This window comes from Antechinus flavipes, chromosome 1, assembly GCF_016432865.1.
Source record: "Antechinus flavipes isolate AdamAnt ecotype Samford, QLD, Australia chromosome 1, AdamAnt_v2, whole genome shotgun sequence".
Taxonomy (NCBI): Eukaryota; Metazoa; Chordata; class Mammalia; order Dasyuromorphia; family Dasyuridae; genus Antechinus; species Antechinus flavipes.
Genome location: NC_067398.1, coordinates 71914900 through 71935850, shown reverse-complemented (window position 1 = coordinate 71935850; position 20951 = coordinate 71914900). Strand labels below are relative to the sequence as shown.

Below are 20951 nucleotides of genomic sequence, written 5' to 3'. Positions count from 1 at the left end.
ATTAGTTATGTACAATGTCTTTTTAAACATATTATTGCATACTTAATAAATTTAATAGTGTGAACATGATTTTTATGTACATAAAATTCAGATGACCCACTTTATCTCAATATTCATTGTATTACAATGGTCTAGAAATGAACCACAATATCTCCAAGGTATGCTTATTAAAAATCAGTTTATTTCCATAGTAAATCTTTTCATTGAGAATCAAAGTTGGCTTCTTGTAATTCTGTTATTTCAGAGCTATTTGCTCATCTTTGTTTTGCTTTTTTTCTCCTTTTTTAGCAGAAATGCTGCAAATGCCTTTCTGGCTTAAAAGTCCAGTTTTTCATTGTTGACTAGCATTGGTTTTACATTATGCTATTTAAGGTAGAAGTTCGAGCATCTTGATTTTAGGAAATGTTATTTTCTTCTTTGCTGTTAATTTCTTCTGACTACACCATGATTCTGGATTATTTGAATTGCCTTTCCTTTATATTTGAAAGTCTTTATCCTGGCTGCTTCCAAAATGTTTCTAACTGAAATAATGAAATTTAAGCACTTCATGCCTGAGAATTTGATGTATTTCTTTTTCTTTTTCATCTGTGATTTCTATTAATCAGTTATTTCATATCTATTCAAAAGTTTGAAGTTTTCTTGTATTGTCTCCTACACTGTGGTGTTCAGGTTTGTTTATTGTTTTATTTTGTTTTTTCTTTAATCTGTCTGGAAGTACTAATATTCATAAGTTATCTGCAGGCTTACTGTCTTCAAAGTTGATTATTTTAATTTGTATAGAAGTCATGTATTATTTTGGCATTGCTGGTTTTTGCTTCTCTTCTGCCCAATATTTTGCACGTCAGTATTTTATGTGTTCTAAATCTTCTTTGGAAAAAGTTTTCTTTATACTTTTAATTTTTCACACTCCACTATTTGCATTTTTTGAATTTTACTTTGAGCTATTATTTCCTTTGTAAAATCATTCCTACGGTCTTCATTTAAAAAAAAAAGTTTTATTTTGCTTTTAAGGCAATTTGGGGAATTTCTTGCTGTTATAAGAATTAAGTGATTGTCTGCAGAATTACTTTTTCATTGGACAATTTTGGTTTGTTCTCCTTAATATTATAATAAGTGATCCATGTGCTCTGGCTTCTTTTTGAGGTTTTATTCATTCTTCCTTTTGTTTTCAGTATATTCTGTTGGTTTATTTATTTATGAGTTATTTTTTCCATGGAACTGCACGTTCAACACTCCTCATTTGTTCCCAACCACTTGTTTCTGGCCTCTCCCTCTTACAATTTATCCTTCCATATTCCACTGATGCACAGAACCCAAAAAATAAACATACTGGTTCCCCCCCAGTCTCTTTGTATGTAGGGACATGAGGTGGGTTATGCTTATATCCCTACTCAGTAATCTCCAGGAGTATATGACTTGACCCAGTTGAATTTCTAATTCCCCTTTCCTCAGTCATGGTCATTCTTTACTCTCTAACTTATGTCTCTCTGCTATAATTTGCATTGCCTGCATCGTCTTTGTCTTCTACCTCACTCTCTTTTCCTTCTTAAAGGATTTACCAAATCAGGCAAATCCAATGGATGTTGTCTCTTATACAATATGGGTTTGGCAATGAAAAGGAAGAAGGGTTGGGGGCAAAAGAGTTCAGGCTAAATACATTTCATGGAAATAATGAGCAAGGATTCCACCATCTGAATCCTAAGTCAAAACCCTGAAGTTTGCTTGTACACTTAGGCCTGGTGTAGATGGAGTAGTTTCTGGAGAGGGGAAAAAGGATGGGGGGGATTCTGAGTGAAAGTTCTAAGTATTCAAGTTCTCCGCTGATATTTCATAAAGTTTTTACCTTGAATGGTGTTTCTGTCTTCTTAACTTGTAAATTCAGTTGAAATTACTCTATATCTGGTACATAATTTTTTCTCTGAGATTTTGGGATTTCTGACGGTTTCTGGAAGCAACTACTCTGCCATCTTGCTGGTCATTTGATCCTGAACCCTTCCTCCACTCTTGATATTCTTGCTATAAATGAAATCAGAAGACAAAAGGAAGTTGCAACTAAATCGAAGGATGGCTCACAAGTTCTCCTTGGATAGATAAACAATGGAGTCGGTGAAGGTGATTTAGAAATAATTTCATAAGCTGTCTGGTCCGTAATGCAGTACTCATAATGAATATTTGCAAAAAGATCACCATGAAAAAATAATTGTATATCATGTGCCAACATGTTTCAAAGAATGAAAATTTAGAACAATACCAAACAGAATTCAATAAGGCACTCAAATTAAATCGACATGTATACTTTGATACCTGTTCACTTCAGTGCAAATATATCAATATGTTCTCAGGGGAGATAAATGAGAAAAGCCAAAGACTTAAAGCCTCACACCTATATATTATAAATACTTTGAGAAAAATAAGTAGAAGGTGCTACACATGGAAAGCACCAAAATAGTTTAAAAAACAAAGTTTTCTATATTATTTTCTACCACTACCACCCCACACAATACCTTGAGATCAAAGCTCAAGTCCTGTCATTTTTTTTATGTCACAAAATTTTCATTTTCATTTCTATTCCCACAACAAACTTCAAAAGCTCCTGTTTTCAGGAGCCACAATATATACTACAATATAACCACAATACAAACCACAATAATTTTCTATTTTAATACTTCTTTTTGCTCAAATGATCCAAAAATCCTGCCAATTTCTGCTATCATGATGGACACAATTTTACTTTAATATGAAAAAGGAGAAAAATAACAAAGATCTTAAATTACAATAATATACCTCTGACATTATCATCCTTTCCCCCATGATTTAAATCATTTAAAAACCCCAACACCTTTGTTTTAAGGGATATTTTTTTCAAACATATCATATGACTCTTACCTTTCTTACTCACATCTAGTACAATGCTTTAAACACATCCAGTTTTGACAAATGTTTGTTAAACTAAACAAAAGGATTCTAATAAAATTATACTTAATGAGGGTCATCATTATAAACACTGATAATAATAGTTTGCTCCTATATACTATAATTAATTAATGGCCTCTGGGATTTAAAGCATATAGGATTGCTTCTTCTATAACTAAATGGATAAAGATTTAACTATCTGATTTCTAATGCTTGCTAAAAGTTTTCTTCTTTCTTTTTTTTGCTGCAAAAAAATTTTAACTTTTTCCTTTTATATTCCTCTTTCTCGTTTATTTAATTTGTATGCTTTGGGTTGGAAATTTAACAAGGCCTATAAAAACTGTAACTAAAATATAAATTGTTAGTCTCTGAAGAAACTGATAGACTTTATTTGTAGGATATATGTAAGTATATATGTATGGTTGTCTATAGACATATAAATACATATATGATACATATACATACACATAGTATTTTTTGCTTCCTTTCTAATTCAGTATATTACAGATAATTGAAGGTGCAAGATAAATGTTCTCTACATAAGTGATATATCAAACTAAAGTTTTTCCTTATCTGTACTTTATAGATCTCATATCATTCCACAGTGTCTTTGCCAATTCATCCCATAAATGACCACTACTTTTATTGAACCTGTACTTTCAATGACTAGGAAACTCAATCTAACAATGCCCAGGGCACTAAGAAGTTAGGTGACTCACCCAAGATAATATCCAGTATATGTCAAAGGAAGGAAATGAACCCAAAGTTTGATTCTGAGGCCTGTTTTCAATCATTGTGCCAGGCCGTCTTCAAAATGCCTACTTACGTGTGTGTGTGTGTGTGTGTGTGTGTGTGTGTGTGTGTGTGTGTGTAGCAATATAGAACTAGGTCCTGATTATCTCAAATAATGGTAATGGCTCCATAAATTCACACAGTACATTTTAATTGGGTTAGAACCAAGTACCACTTTATTTTACTTGTAACTTCACACAGCGTGATTCAATATGCGTAGCCACTTCACAGCATTCACTATTTGTTTTAATTAGGATAATATATATATATATTACATAATACAAATAGACACATACTAAAGGGGAAAATATTTCAAATTTTATATATACTATTAACAGTATTTTTTTCTTTAAAAATGTCAAGCTATTATTATCAAGAATACCCTAGAATTTGTTATTCTGGTATCCTATTTTGCATTTGCTTTAAAATATATCTATGTACAGATGAAACATGCATTTGCTTAAACATTCACATCAAGACTAGAGACTATGATACTTTTCCTAGAATAATAAATATTTGTATAGAAATTAGCACAAAAGTACTTCTTACAATAGCAAGATAATTTTAGTAACATCTGTTAAAATTCAAAGTCATTTCTTACCTTTTCTTGTTTTATGAGATGCTACAAATTCAGACTGATTGTTTATCCTAAAGATGACCTGTCGGCAAAGGCATCCAATCAGAGGATTTAGCTATAAGCTATGTATTCACATCGGCACATAAATTAATCTGTGCCTCTCTGTGTCTCTTTAAAAATGGTGAAGGATAATTAGAGCTACTTTTAAAATACATAAATCAAACTCCCCAAATAAATTTAGTTTCTTCAAGAGCCTTGGTAGTAAAGATCTTTTTACATTTTCAATAATTATTTTCAGTCTCAAACTTTTGTTTCTCCATCTGAATTTTGTTATTTTTTTTTAGCTCTATAAAATATTATTCTGGTAGTCTGAATAGTACATCATTAAATAGAAAATTAATTTAGATTATATTTTTATCTTTAATTTGTTAGTTTGACCTATGCATGAACAATTAATGTTTCTCAAATTATATAATATATATGCAAAGTGTTTCATAATTACATTCATATAATTTTGGGATAAACATTGAAACACATACTCCCAAACATTTAAAATATGCTATATTTATGCTGAATGAATGGAATTTTTCTTTCTAGATTTCCTTGCTGGAGTCTGTTGATTTTGTATGAGAAATCTGATAATTTATGTGGATAATATATATAGCAACTTTATTGGTTATTATTTCAATTTTTAATTGGCTCTTTGGGGATCTCTTAAGTATATCATCATATCATCTTCAAAGAGTAATAATTATGGTTTTGCTCATACCTGTTACCTCAATTTTTTTTTTTTTGTCAATGTAATAGCTAGCATTTCTATTCAGTAGTAGTGGTGATACTAAATATCCTTGCTTTACCTCTGATCTAATTGGAAATTCATTTTTCTTAATTATATATTTGGCCTTGCTTTTAGAAAATATTATTTTCTTTATTAAGGAAAGTTCCTTTATTCCTATGATTTCTGGAGTTTAATAAAAATATGCAATTTTGAAAATATTTTTAGCATTTATTTATATAATCAGTTTTATTAATTATTATTAACAAAGTTGATTATATGTATAGTTTTCCTTATGATTAACCAACTTTGCATTTCTAGTATGAGACAACCTAGTCATAACATAATCTCTTTAATATGTTGTTTCAGACTATTTGCTAATTTTTAAAAAGCTATTTTGCATGTGTGTTCATAAGGAATGTTGATCTTTTTTTCTGTTCTGTCTCCTTGTTTTAGCAGTATAATCTGGTTTAGATCTCATATCATAGAAAGAGATTGGAGAATTGTCCTCTTATTGCAAAAGGTTTTTATGTAATATTTTAATTGTTTTTCAAATGTTTGATAGAATTCACTTGTGAATGTATCTGATCTTACAAGTTTTATTTTTTCCTTGAGGAGTTCATTTTTGGCTTAATTTCTTTTTCTAATATTGGGTTATTAATAACCTAGCTCTTCTTAGGTATCAGTTTTGTAGCATATAACTGGATAAATAGTTTAATAATTTCCAATTTTCTCTTCAATGGTTTTTTTTCCACTTTTGATACAATTTGATTTTCCTCTCTTTTAAATCAATGTGTTTATTTTCTTCATTAAAAAAAAAGCTCCTAGTTTTGTTTGTCAATTCAATGACCATTTTGCTTCCAATCACATTACTTTTTCCTTAATTTTAATTTTTTTTCTTATTTAGTGGGGATTTCTGATTTATTTTTTCTAATTGCTTGCCTAATTCATTGACTTATTCTTTCTCACTTTTGTTAATGAGAGAGTTAAAACATTTTCCCTTAAGATAGTCCTTTCCTTTAAGGGACTCATTTCTAGGCTCTGCCCATATGCTCTATCTTGTCACAGGACTCCAAGATTTCTCCTAATATAGATTCCAACTCTAATTCTTTTTCCAGTTCTAGGTTCTCATCACAAACTTCAGGGACTGCTCAAGTTGAATTTTGTTTAGGTCCTTTTTCCTACTACTTGACTAAGGCCACTAGGACCTAGCTATATCTCACCTGTATTGACTTAGGCCCTATTAGGACTGGGCCAGCCTCAGACTGCTTCTGGAAGTGTTGTTACTGGATCTCCTGGGAATGCCCCAAAAGTACTCCCTTGCCAATTTAGCTTAAGTGGTCATACAGGTGTAGTGGCTCAACATAAGCATTAGACCTCAGGCCTAAATTTTCTAGGACCATCCCAAAGTTTCTGGGGTCAGCTACTTGAGATATATCCCTATATATGACTCTCCCAGATTTCTAGCAGACTACAGGCTTCCATCTATGGGTTGGCCTGGGGGGTCTATGGACTAGTAGTATGGTGCATATTTATGCCCAATGGACTGCTTGTAAGATATTGCATGCTGCTACCTTCCCACAATCCTTCAATTCTTTTTTTGGCTAAATTTATTTTAGCTTTTCAAATCTGTCATTTTTTTTAATAATAATGTTTTTATTATTGTAAAAATATAGCAAAATAAGTTAGATGGTTCTGTTTTCTGCCTGTTAAGAGTAAAGAAAAGTCTGAGGTTTCATTCCTTTTCTGTTTTACATTTCTTGTCACCAAAACAGCTACAAAAGCCATATTTGGTATCCAATTTTCCATAAGTCTCGATTCAGCATTTTAAACTTAGTCACTATTAAAAGTTCTATGTCACACTTTTATGGCATACTAGGAAGTACAATGAAAACAGAGGCAAAAGACCTTGGTCTGTGTCCTAGCTCCACCAGTTATTTGATCCTTAGAAAATCACATAACCTTTGAGCCTGCTTCCTCACATGTAAGATGGAGACATGTAATTACTTGACTGACAGGAGACTAATGAGAATTAAGTCTTTCGATATACATATATTGGTTTATAACTAAAAAAAAAAAAAAACTATGTGAATGCCAATAGTAATTTGTTATAACACTCCCCTTATGTCCTTTGTACATGTGCATTTAAAATAAGATCTTCATCTGAAATCAAATCAATTTCTGATTTCTCCTTTTTTTCCTTATTAGGATCATTAACAACTGTATTGTCAAATTTTCATTTTTCAGAGGCTTCTAAAATGCATACTGACATAGCTGTTTTAACTTTTGGTGAAGGTTATAGGATCACATTTATTGTTTCTGATGAGGGAATTTTTGAAATATGTTTTCCTAAATGGAACAATTGCCAAAAAAGTCATGTGTCTGACTATGCCTCTAATTTCCTTCTTTGGTCATCATAAACTCCAATAGAATATTATAAAAATGTTTTTCTAAGGTTTTCCTAAGGTTCCTAAATTTTATCCCCCAAGTAGACTATTAAAGTGAAGTTCCTTTTTTTATGCTTTCCAAACTACCTAGCACAATGTTATTCGGTATGGTCGAGGAAATCAAAAAATGCTTGATGAAAGAAATATAAATTAATATGTCCTTTTCAAGTTATGTTTTCATCTGGAGTATTCATATCACTGTAGGATAATATGGAAAGTTTATATATTGCTTAAATAGTTTTAAAAATCAAAGTGGTAATGTTCCTATCTGTTAGATATACTGTTTGTTATATGGAGAATTGGAGATGGTTTATCATAAAGTGCCATAAAATACTTCAATATGATGGATATTTATTTTGTAACTGGCAATCACAATTCTTCTAATATATAAATCTATGTATAATAGTTGATATGCATTTTGTCAAGAACACCTAATCATAGACATTTAATAAAACTGCCTTTCTGACAATTGAAAAATTGTCAAGATGATGAAAATTCCAATCCCACTTCCAACACATATTAGCAGTATGATCATGATCTCTAAGCCTCAATTTTCTGGTTTACAAAATAGAAAACAGTACTATAGATTTTTTTTAGAAATGTCATAACCATCAAATTAATGGATATAAAGAGCTTTCCAAACACTATGTAAATGTTATAAAGGAAAGATAATAACAAGAGAAAAGAAAAGATAAAATTTCAGGGAAAACTAGTGCAGAAACTGGTGACAGAAGTCTCAAAAGGATAGGTAACAGACTTTTACTCCAATGAGAACCTATATTCTTGCATTTTCTTAGAAACCTAGATTTCTATCCTTTAGAATGTGATAAAGAATCTTCAATTTTAATAAAACACCAAGTATTATAAAAATTAACAGCAATATGAATTACCTTTTTTTAATTGTAATTTCATGCAGGAGATGTATCCTTGTCTTTAACAAACAGGATATATTAAAATACTGATTTCCTTTTATGTATTTGTGTGTTTCTGAGAGAAAAAGGAAAATGAGAATCCTCTGAATCTGCAGGAGGGTGTTTTTCATAATTAAGTTTTATGCTCATTTGGGGACAGCTACCTGTTTGATTATGAGATTGATGAGGTCTTCAATGTTAGGTGTGGTTACTAAAGGAATTGATAAAAATAAATTCTTAAGCAAGCAGGAAGAAGGCTTTGATAACAGAAATCAGTTGAGCTCCATAGTTCCACTCTTTGAGGAGGTGGTCCAGTCTGAAATCCAAATTATATCAAACTCTTGAAACCTATCCTCTGTAGAAATACCAATCATGAGTTTAAATTTTCCTTATAAAACCTACTTGTGGGCCATCCCATAGCTGTTACTTTCCTGTGGGTCAGTGTTCCATGGCACTCTGCCTCCTGGTGTCTTTCTCCTTTACCGCCCCCATGCCACTTAGTACATCTCCTAACCCCACTATGCTTCTCTTCCCCCACTTCTGCTCTTTATAAGTAACTCTTTTATGGTGCTAAGTCCCTTTCAGAATTTATTATGCCAGCTAAGGGCATGCCCAATCTAGTGGGATGCTCCCCTTCTGCTGAGTAATTGTGAGTTCCACTGAGGAATTTGTCTTTCATGTGTTCTCTCATTTTATTTAATATTTACCACTCCCAATATCTATTGTATTCTTTAATTTTATCTGTAACGCATTCTCTTAAACAAATCTACCTGTTGCCAAAGAGAATGGCCATTGCGAATTCTTCTCATGACTGGCCCCCAACTTTGGTGCCCCCCATCTTTTGGTAACAAACCCCATACCATAGATCACATCAGTACCTAGATTACTTTTGAGGTGAAAATAACAATAGTAATCAGGAGTAATCATCAGCCACTAAATATTTTAATAGGAAAAAGACTATTTAGTGCCAGAGATGAAAAATCTTACCTACAGAATAAGTCAATAACAGGAACAAATGTTTTTTGTTTTGTTTTTCCTGTATAGTGCTGCACATATAACAATGTAAAATCAAGAGAATTCTATTATGCCTTATGATGATAGGTGTCTTTCCTGGAAAAAACTCACTGGTTTTATGCATTCAGCAAATTATTTTTTAACAACACACCAAGTGTAAAACATTGTACTAGATATAGGATCTGGGGACAAAAATATACAAAGAGAAATAAGATGTAGTCCTTAACCTCAAGTAGCTTCCAAACTAGTAGGGAGAATGAGATGAGAACCCAAATAAACATTACAAAACAGGAATGCTAACAAGTATCTAACTAATAGTACCAAGAGCTCTGAGATAAAATTGTCAGTGTTAGAGAAGTGTTGTTAGTGTTAGAGCTCTTGAGAAGAAAGGTCAAGTCTTGAGCTTTGCATTCTTCAAACAGTTTTATAGATAGCAAGCAGTCAACTACTTGAAGAAAAAAAAAAACTGGATATGACTAACAATGATCTGATCTGGTATAGCACATTCTTCTGTGACATTTTATAATCAATATAAGAATGCCAACACTACTATACAGGACTATGAATTTCTATAGTCATATAAAAATGTAAACTAGCCTTCTTTATTTCTCAAAACAAATGTCTGCTGTGATTTTAGCACACTTTTATATCTGATGCTTTTCTCTCTTCTTTTCCTTCATTAAAGATAATAAGATAAACTTATAGGTAAGTAAAAATGTTTATACTTAAGTACAATCCCACAATTGTAAGAAAAAAAAAGAATAGAACAATTAAAAAAAACCCTCTTTTCAGAGGCAATGAGATGATGATTGGATGCTTCTTCCAACAGTTCATTAGGAGTACAATGCATCAATCTGGATTTGTGGCAGGCCTGAACATAAAAACAGCTCTGTTAATTTGGATCTTTTTAAATTAAATGGCAAAAAAATAAAATAAAACATATTTTTTTACCAAGTGAGAAACAAAAATATATATATATATATTTAAGAATTATAATAGAGAATAAGAAAAAATGGAGAAAATACATTTGTGAAACACAAATATGAATGACTATAGAAACACTCGTTTGCAAATGACAGTTTTATGTTTATTTATTGGTAAAACATAACCAACATCTAGGTCTGGCACAAATCCATCCTTTATGTGAGTAAACAATAACTGAATGAATTATTTCCACTCAATTTAGCAACATTTAAATAATATTTTTCATATGCAAAATGCTCTTACAGGTGTTTCTTATACAAAGATGAAATAAGACATAACTCTTTCCCTCAAAAACTTATCAATTAATGGCAAGGAAAGGGGAAATAGGAAAAAAGGAATAAGACATTATCAATAACAACAAAAACAACAAATTTATAGAAGACAGAATAGATTTGTTATAAATAAAAGCTCCTGATGGACTGCTATAAGAAATATGAGAAAGCAGCGATTCCTTTCAACTGAGAACAATTAGAAAAATCTTCATGAAGAAAGTAGTAGATGAATTAGATCTTGAAGAAGGTGAAGAATTTAAAAGGGAGAATGGAAATTTGTTCAAGGCTTTGGGGTTGTGTGAGCAAAGAAAATAAAAAACTTGAGAGGGATATGGTGATATATATTTTGCTGTACTATAAACTATGATGAGAAGTAATAGGAGATAAGGGCAGAATTAAGTTGGAGCCAGAATTGTGGAGAAACAAAGATAAGGATTTATACTTTATTAAATCACTAATAAGAAGACAGTGCAAGTTTCTAAGTAGAAGAATAACAATCAGAGAGCTGCATACATTAGGAAGACTAGTAAGAGAGAAGTAAATGATATATTTGCAGAGAGAAGAAACTGGAGGAATGAAAAAACTCTTATGCGGTGCTAAGTCCCTTTCAAAATTTATTCTGCCAGCTAAGGGCATGCCCAATCTAGTGGGATGCTCCCCTTCTTCTTAGTAATTGTGAGTTCCACTGAGGAACTTGTCTTTCATGTGTTCTCTCATTTAATTTTATATTTACCATTCCCAGTATCTATTGCACCCTTTAATTTTGTCTATAACTCATTCTCTTCAATAAATCTACCTTTTGCCAAAGAGAATGGCCATTGTGAATTCTTCTCATGACTGACCCTCAACTTTTGGTTAGGAAGTTATTAAATGAGAACTCAGTTGAAGAATGAAAAAGGCCTTAACTAAGATATTTGAAATGGTTATCAGAAGGCAAAATTTAAGAAATACTGAGGAAGTAGTGATAGTAATTAACAACTGAAAGACTATATAGTAAGAGGGAGAAAAGTCAAAGTTGAATGCAAAGTTTTTGAGCAAAGGAAGGAAACAGTAGCATCAAAAGATATAGATGATGAGAGAAGAGCAATTTCTTGTTCTAAAGGCAAGGCACAAGGCATATCACAATAGTGTATTCTTTGCCAAACAGTACTTTTATTCACAGAAAAGGTCATAAAAAAAATCCAAAGATTATTTTGCAACTTGCTTTGGAAGGGGACAACTTTATAGCTCAGAGGAAGAAGAGAGAGATAAAGGAGGGATTTAGGGGGTGACAAGGACATGGATTTAGCTTAAAGATAGTCTGGGAAAACTTAGTTCCCATTAAGGCTCAAAGGTTGTTGTGACTGTCTAAGATGCTAACTAGACTGCCTAGTGAAACTTAAATTTCCACCATGGTTGGAAAATAGACTCAGGCATGATAGCATTCCATACAAACAAGACAGACTGAGAAAACTAGCTTCCTTTTTGTATGAAAATATGGTTGATAATAGCAGAATAGGTTCCTTTTAGCATTTCCTGAAAAGGGAAGAGAATAAGCTGGTTTCGGAGTTCACATCATAGAGAAGCCAGGAATAATGAATGACAAGTTATGGTAGAAAGATGATCAGTTTGGTTCTGAAGAAATTAAGTGTTAGATGTCAGGAGGATAAACAGGTTAAGACATTCAATAGACATTATAAATTAAAGAATTAGTTTGTTGGGCAAAGGTCAAAAGAAGAGATATAGAGTTGGCATCATTTTGGTGATGAAGTCACTGAAGAATCACAAGAACAGAAATAAGCATAATAATAAGGAACTATACTAAGTTCTATAAGTTTTTTTTTTTTTTAAGTGCCTGACCTCAAGGAGAGGAAGATAAAAAACTAAGACTGAGGAGAACATTAGAAACAGGTCTTCAATAGTAACTATATTTAATATCTTTGAAGAAGATCATGACCCAGTAAAAGGGAACCAACTAATTTAGAAGTCAAAACAAGAGAAAATATCGAGGAGAAGCATTAAATACTGGAGATCAAGTAGGGAAGAAGATTGGGGGAAAAAAGTCATAATCTTCAGCAATACAAAGTTTATCAACAACCCTGGAGGGGGAAAAAACAATAAAATTATAAGGGTAGAATTAAGATTAGACATTAAAGAATTGAAGAATAAGTATGTGATTAAGTTGAGAGAGCATTACAAATTATTCCTTCCAGAAGATTGATAGTGAAGGAAAAAAAGAAAGAATAATAAATTGAAAGAGTATTAAAATCGAAGGAAGGATTTTTGGAGATAAGAAGACCTAAGTATATTTATAAGCAGAAAAAAAAAGAGTGAGCAGAGAAAGAATTGAAGATATGCGAGAGAAAAGGATAGAACAAAGGAGAGCTACTACCATCAAAATAAATACCAGGCTAATTGATACATATTTATGGTAAACTACTGGGTATAGAATTAATACTTAAAAACATATTTTTAATGCTTAGAAATACTATGTATTATGTTCAATAGTAATTCAGTGAATCATAAAAATGAAAATTAGGACAAATTAATAGCATGCTATGTCCAAAATCTTATTTGGAAATATTTTTGGAACAATCTACAAAAGTTATTATAAATTGATTCTTTAGTAGATTTACTTGATATGCCTATTTAAGTAAAATAAAACTTTCTAATAATGAATATATATCTCTAAGTAAATAATTACATTTTGTTTAGACACCAAAAAACAAATCTGCTTCTTAAAATATGTACAAATAGTACAAATAATCTAAGCTTATAAAAGGAAGCTGCATATTTCAAACAATATAGAAAGTATTTTCTTTGGAATATTTAAAGGTTGTTGAACTCTCTCAAACAGCTCAACGATCTATGCTAGTCTGTGTTTCCTTATTTTTAAATTCATGAGTAAATAGCCACTGAAACCTTAGACTTTAAATTCTAAAAAACCTCATCCAAAAATTAAAAGAAAACATTAAAGATATAAATTCATTTATGAGGCACATACTATAACCTCTACTGAGTAAAGTAAGTAGATCTTTCAGTATATATTATAATAAAAACTATAAAATCTTACCTGGAACAGTAGTGTCAATTGGTGTATGCCAATGGAATGATGGGTCTATCAACTCTACATCGCGCAGATTTTCAGTTATACATAGTATATGAGGACTTTTTTGATGCAACATGACATAAATTTTGACTGAAATATAATATCCAAAATTGTCAATTATATTTCTACATTAATGATTTTTCCATAATATCTTAATATTATAAAACTCTCTCATAAAAACAATGTCAGAATTTTGTTATAGTCCTTTACTCTAATTCTATAATAACTGCCCTTCTAGAAAAAGGAAAATATTTTTTGCTTTGGCTTATAAATTTTCTTTCTTCTTTTTCCACTATTCCTAATAAATGTGTCTTTATCATTCAAAAATATTTCCATATTTATGAAGCATATGCTTAATTAAATAAAAAACTTAATTCACACACAAATGGATATGTTGTGACCTATGGCAAGTCATAAAACTCTCTTAATTTGGAACTATGCTCAAAAAGTTATCAAACTGTGCATGCCCTTTTGATCCAGCAGTGTTACTACTGGGCTTATATCCCAAAGGGATCATAAAGAAGGGAAAGAGATTTGTATGTGCACGAATGTTTGTGGCAGCCCTCTTTGTAGTGGCCAGAAACTGGAAACTGAGTAGATGCCCATCAATTGGAGAATGGCTGAATAAATTGTGGTATATGAATATTATTGTTTGGTAAGAAATGACCAACAGGATGATTTCAGAAAGGCCTGGAGAGACTTACACGAACTGATGCTGAGTGAAACGAGCAGGTCCAGGAGATCGTTATATACTTCAACAACAATATTATATGATGACCAATTCTGATGGACCTGGCCATCCTCAGCAATGAGATGAATCAAATCAGTTCCAATGGAGCAGTAATGAACTAAACCAGCTATGCCCAGTGAAAGAACTCTGGGAGATGACTAAGAACCATTACATTGAATTCCCAATCCCTATATTTTTGCCTATCTGCATTTTAGATTTCCTTCACAGGCTAATTGTACAATATTTCAGAGTCCGATTCTTTTTGTACAGCAAAATAATGGTTTGGTCATGTATACTTATTGTGTATCTAATTTATACTTTAATATATTTAACATCTACTGGTCATCCTGCCATCTAGCAGAGGGGCGGGGGGAAGGAGGGGAAAAATTGGAACAAAAGGTTTGGCAATTGTCAATGCTGTAAAACTAAAAAGCTATTTAAAAAAAAGATTAAATATTGATGATTTCAAGGTAAAAGTATCAATTTGGACTGCATTCAAAATGTGAAATTATTATATAAGTAATTTTTTAAAGTATATCAAGAGTGGAGTCTACCTTTGATGCTACTGTAATAGAGTGTATGATATTTTACATACTCTTAAATTTTCAAGTTAATTTTGAGGAAGGGTTAATTGCTCACATGCTGCAGATATTATTTCCTCACAAATCCTTGCAGCAGACAGGTTTGAACTTGAATGGACACAATGATACGGTAAAAATTATCTTAAAGACATGAAGAGGTGTACCATTGCCTTCTAATTTCTGAGGCTAAAATGGACTTTAATTTAAAAAAATATTCATATTACTGCCTCAGAAGCATTGATTATTTATTATTTAATTTATGAATACCTGGAAAGGTAAATGATCCTACAAATTTCACTACTTTTGCCTCTTCAATGATCTTTCTTAAGTATCCTTCAGAATAGAAATATCCAACTGCAAAAGAAATTTGAAAGAAATTAACAGTGTTTTAGATTACAATAGAAAAGATAAGTTGTTTACTTTGAATTATTAGCATCAGTTGTTAAATTGCTAAGAGAATTGTAAACCTATTACTGAAACTTGTATTTTTGGTAAGAAAAACACTAGCAAACGTGCAGACCTTCAACAATAATTTATTAAAGCATTTATTATATGCAAATGACTTGCTGTGAATATATAATGATATTAAGTGGTCTTTTCAATTCAAATCATTCTATCCTATTTGTTAGAAATATATTATTTAAATTTAATAAATATCCACTTGTGTGTCACAGTTCTTTTCAAGAGACCACATTATACAAATATTCCCAGAAGATGTTTATTTCTTTTGATATAAAGAAACAAACAAAATAAATTTCAGATATGGATGTTCACAACCTGAACCTTACTATAAGACTATTTTTGCATTTCACAGAGAACAGAATTTATAAACCTAAAAGCTTTAGACTTCATTTACTCCAAACTGCTCAATTTGCTGATGAAAAAAACCCAGTATATGTTCACATAAGTAACAACAAATACAATGAGGATTCAAAACCTCAGCTCCTAATTTGAAGTATACTTTTTTTCCACTACATCAGATGAACAATTATCCTATGTCTTAAAAGGAAACCTACATTTCTTAGGGATTTAAATAATTAAACTCCGTTAAATTATCTTTCTCTACTCAAAAAGAAATGCCTGATAGTTAAGAGTGGTAGCAAGAATCTAGTGTTGGTAACTTTGAATCAATGGTCTCAACAAAACTTCTATAGTGTCCAATGCTGTCAAAAATTATTTCCAAAAGTATTGGTAATTTCTCAGGAAATAATAGTAATAACAGACAGCAGTCACTACCTCATGAGATTGTAAACATTAAAATGAGATCATGTATTTAGGATACTTTGTAAATGTTAAAGTGCAACATGTCAGCTATCATTTTTATTGGCTTTTTATTAATTTCAGTTTTTTTAATGGGGAAAAGAATGTCTATAATACTGATTTTGCTAGATTTTGAGTCCACCAGACCTGAATTCAAATCCTCTCTTACTATGTGTGTGACCTAGAGTAATTTTCTTAATTTCTCCACCTCAGTTTCTTCATCTTTAAAATGAGAATAATAATAACTCTTGTCTCAAAGGGTCCTTGTGAGAATCAAGTGAAGTAAACACATGTAAAGAAGGCATTGGGGAATGCTAAAAATACAGTATAAATGTTAACTATTACTATTATTGACAGACTAAACTGTTACAATGTGTTAAACACATTGTAAACTTTAAATGACTACATGAATGTCAGGTACCACTTGTATTATACTGACGTCTGTGTTGTCTATTGATTGCTTTTTATATCTTATGTATAGCTTCATTTATCTATGGTGTACAGAGAGGAAAGGGCAGAGGCCAAATCTAACAAAAACTGCTACTTTCCAGCACTGAGCCCACTGGCAAAAACATTTCCATGTTTGTTCCTAGGAAAGTACTTAATTAGACTTGAAAGACTATGAGAACTGTTACCATATTTTAACACTTTATTTCACCTAATATCTAGGACCATTAGCAAAGTATAATAAATGTTTAATGGATATACAAATGCTTTGTACTAAGTAATAAGGAAATTGCAAAAATCACAAAATAGGATTAATAATGGACAGCAAGAGGGAATAACCAATTGGAATACTATGATCCTGTATACTCCAAGCAAGTACCGATAATCTGCATTTAAGAGACAGTAATAAGAACAGGCAGATTTAAGAGATATTCAAAAGCAACAAGACTCAGTAAATGATTGGATATAAAAAATAAGGAGAGCAAAAGCAACAAAGAGGTTTTGAATATGGATGACTAGCTTAATAATGGTGCCATTTATAGCATAGGCAAGGTAAAAGGAATCCAATGTACATATTAACTACATATAGTAATGAAGAAATAATGTTAATACTACTCTACTTCTCTATGTGATCAAGAAAAATCAATGGTTTTGGTAGAAACAGTGCCCACCACTGTTTGCCTCTAATTCATGATAGATATGGAATCACCCATTATATTTATTTTTCCCCTTACCACCCTGAGTCTTCTATTAGATGTCTACTTTTCTCACCTTCCCTAAGGTTTCTACATTTTAAATAAACTCCTTGAAATTATTCTGACAATTTTCTGTACAATGTTTTCCTTAAACAAAATTTTCCTAAATATAAAAAAGAAATAAAGAATGATGCAGCCAGAACCTTCTAAGTTAAAAACATACCTTTTGTGTTAAAAGGCAAAGTATTCATTTAAACATAAATCTTTTAACGATTTACTGGTCAACTTTCAATCAGTTCTAAATTATCTAAGTTATTTTCTGTTTTAAAAACTGAAGGGACAGATCCAAACTAATATGAAAACTTACGAGCTTAAGAGTTTAAAATGACAGTCAAATCCATAAAAACATTAAAAAAAAAAAAAATTCCTGCTGTGTATATCTTAAACCTATAGATGGAGCTCTAGTATCATTAATATTTTTATGGCATTAAGATGGCAAATAATGTTGAAATATATTTTATTAAACCAAAATGTCTATATAAACAGGTATGAGTGAAGTTTAAAAATCAAACTAAAAAACTGAATTGTAAATGTATTAACAGCCAAAAAAAGAAAAAAGAAAGAAAGAAAACCAAACCTAAAAAAATATGAACCTTTAATCTCTTGTACTTTCAAGGGCCAGGTTTATATTCAGGAGTAAATTCAACATTTATTAAAGTTTTCCATGTTCTGTGCACTAAGAATACAATGAGTTTTAAACTCCTTAAGTAGATTATATTCTATTGGAGTACTATAAACACAGAAATATAGTACAAGGAAATTGGGGGAGGGGATACTACTGCTACAATTAGAGAGGCAGGGGATCAAGGAATAGTGCCCAAGTTAAGCTAAAGACAAAGTTATGGGGAGATGAAGATATGGAAAAAAGATATATTGACTTGTGCAAATATCCAAAAATGGTAGATGGATTATCAAGTTGTTTATTAGTAGAGCTTGGCTGATTGTTCCTAAAAGGAAGTGTATAAATAAGACTGGAAAGATAGCAGAAGCATGACCATGCAGAACTTAACAAGTGAAGTATTTGTATTTTATCCAATAAGTAGTGGAAAGACATCTTCATAACAGGTTAGTTACTTTTTGAAGATTTTTTGGAAACCAAACAGGAAATAGCTTGAAGAAGAGAGACCAGAAGCAGAGAAACCAAGAGGATATTATGATAGTGCAGAAGAAAAGGTATGAGAAACTGTACTGGGATAGTGGTCATATAAATAGTAGAGAGAGACAAGAGACTGAAAAAAAGACAGAGAGAGAAAAAGACAGAGACTGAGACAGAGAGACAGAGAGAGAGAGAGAGAGAGAGAAAGAGAAAGACAGACAGAGAGAGAGAGAGAGAGAGAGAGAGAGAGAGAGAAAATATTACAGAGGCCCAGTTGACAAAACTTGGCAAATGATCAAAAAGATATAGGAGATAAAGAAGGACATAAGAATGACTTCAAGATTATAAACCTGGATGCCTGGGAGGATGCTAGTAGCATTTTCACCACAAAAAAAGAAGTTTGGAAGACTGGCAGTTTTTGAGGGTAGGAGAGATAATGAGTTACATTATCTAAGTATTGAGTTTGAAATACCTATCCTATATCTAATAAGATAAATGATGCAGTTCATGATTTATGATTAGCACTCAGGAGAATTATTAAGAGCTAGAAATATAGATATGAGAATCAACTGGAGAGATAGTACTTGAACCCATATGGGCTGAACTGGAAATGAAATCCAGCTGCACTTGTAGTTGAATAATCAAATGATTTAAAAAAATATAGTAAAAATTGGACTGCTATAAACATGGTACAGATTAAAATGCAGAACTCTGCTTTGGAGTAGTTTATAAAGCATCATAATATCACAAATTTGCTGAACATGGAGGAGGAGTTCAAACCTCTCATTTTACAAATAATGAAACTGAGGCACAGCTAAATCAGAGCAATTTACCTCAGGCACAACAGAAATGGGAGATTCAAATAGATTTGTCTGATTCCAAGTCCACCACTCTATCCACTGTGCCTCTTAACTGCCATTTACTTAAATATTAGTAATGTTTAACACAAATTTTAAGCAAGAATAAGAAAATCTTATCCTGATAAAACCACACATTTAGAGATGAAAGAGACCTTAACAACCAATCTGATCTATCTCTTTTAATAAGGGAGGATTTCTGAGAGCTTAAATAACTTCCAAAAATAACTAAAATATCGGCTTTTTTGCCTCCTCTAAAAATGGTCACTGTCTTTGAAAAAAGTTATTTTCATACACTTAAGCAAACTACCACAATTTATAAAAATTAATCCATTTACTTTTTTTCAAAGAGCAGACATTTATTAATTTATTATACACAAGATCACAACTTTAGGCTAGTAAATACTTGAGAGGTCATCTGAGTCATTCTAGTCTCTTTTTATAAATGAGAAAGCTGAGACCTGAACAGTTAGATAATAGGGAGGATTCGAACCCAAGAATCTGACATTCCAAACCCAGAGAACGTTCCACAGCACCGCTCCACCTCTCAAGAGAACCTGACAATTAAGTGCTCAGACTAAGCAGGTTGGGATCCGCCATGGCCCAGGACGTTTCTCTTTAAGCCCCAGACCCCCCCTTTATTTCTCCCACTTTCTTTTCTAGATTTATCCCTGCCGGGTCTGCTCTCTCCTCCTCTCTCTCCCCACAACTCCTACGCGGCCTCTCATCTCTTATCCCTCTCAGAGTGTGAGCAGCCTTACTTGAAGGGGACGCCAGGAGGTGCAAGAACAAGAGGAGGAAATACTGGGAGCGGCTGCAAAGACGAGGGCGACGGCTTTCCCGGGCCCGCCTCAACAGGACCCGGGACGCGCCCTCCATCCAGACGGCTCCTCCTACAGGCTCTTGGCCCAGAACATCGTTACCATGGAAATCTAAATGAACGCTGCTTCGTCTGCGACTGCGCCGATGGAATGTCCAGTGCGCAGGGGCGGAGCGAAAGAGGGCGGAGCAGGACTAGCGCTGAGATCCGGGATAGGATAGATAGAAGAGGAGGGGCTAGTGAAAGGTAGGACCAGGAGTGGGCGGGGAGAAGATGGGAATTGGTAGCTGAATGGAGCCTTCTGAGAGTCTAATCTAGGAAAAGACACGTGGGACAGGATGGGATACTAAGTTACCTCTGAACTTTCTTTCAGCTGTGATTTTGGAACCCGTACCTGTAACTCCCTTGATCTCTCTTGGATATTTCGTCAATTCCCACGGGGACAGAGGCTGCCTCCTTAAGGCATCTTCCCTCCACTGTATTCACGTGTCAGATCCTATGCCTAAGTAGGGAACTTCTTTTTTTTTTTTTTTTTTTTTGAAAATTTAATTTTATTTAATAATAACTTTGTATTGACAGAATCCATGCCAGGATAATTTTTACACAGCATTATCCCTTGCAATCACTTATGT

The 20951-nt window shown here is 32.3% G+C and overlaps 1 protein-coding gene and 1 long non-coding RNA gene across 3 annotated transcripts in view; both read right to left on the bottom strand.

The window, feature by feature from the left end:
- The window catches only part of ZPBP (zona pellucida binding protein), a 116271-nt gene extending 95845 nt beyond the window's left edge, over positions 1 to 20426 (bottom strand). For both annotated transcript variants that reach the window (XM_051984353.1, XM_051984361.1), the window contains exons 1-3: positions 20261 to 20426; positions 15352 to 15438; positions 13738 to 13863 (exon numbers count right to left, since the gene is read on the bottom strand). In XM_051984353.1, coding sequence (XP_051840313.1) covers positions 13738 to 13863; positions 15352 to 15438; positions 20261 to 20378 — 331 coding nt within the window. In that variant the 5' untranslated portion in view covers positions 20379 to 20426. The remainder of the gene's footprint in view (positions 1 to 13737; positions 13864 to 15351; positions 15439 to 20260) is intronic.
- On the bottom strand, positions 162 to 4367 carry LOC127553564 (uncharacterized). The gene is made up of 2 exons (XR_007951775.1): positions 4307 to 4367; positions 162 to 2016 (listed from the first exon to the last, which is right to left on the bottom strand). It is a non-coding gene; the product is annotated as an uncharacterized LOC127553564 (long non-coding RNA).
- Positions 20427 to 20951: the final 525 nt, after the last annotated feature.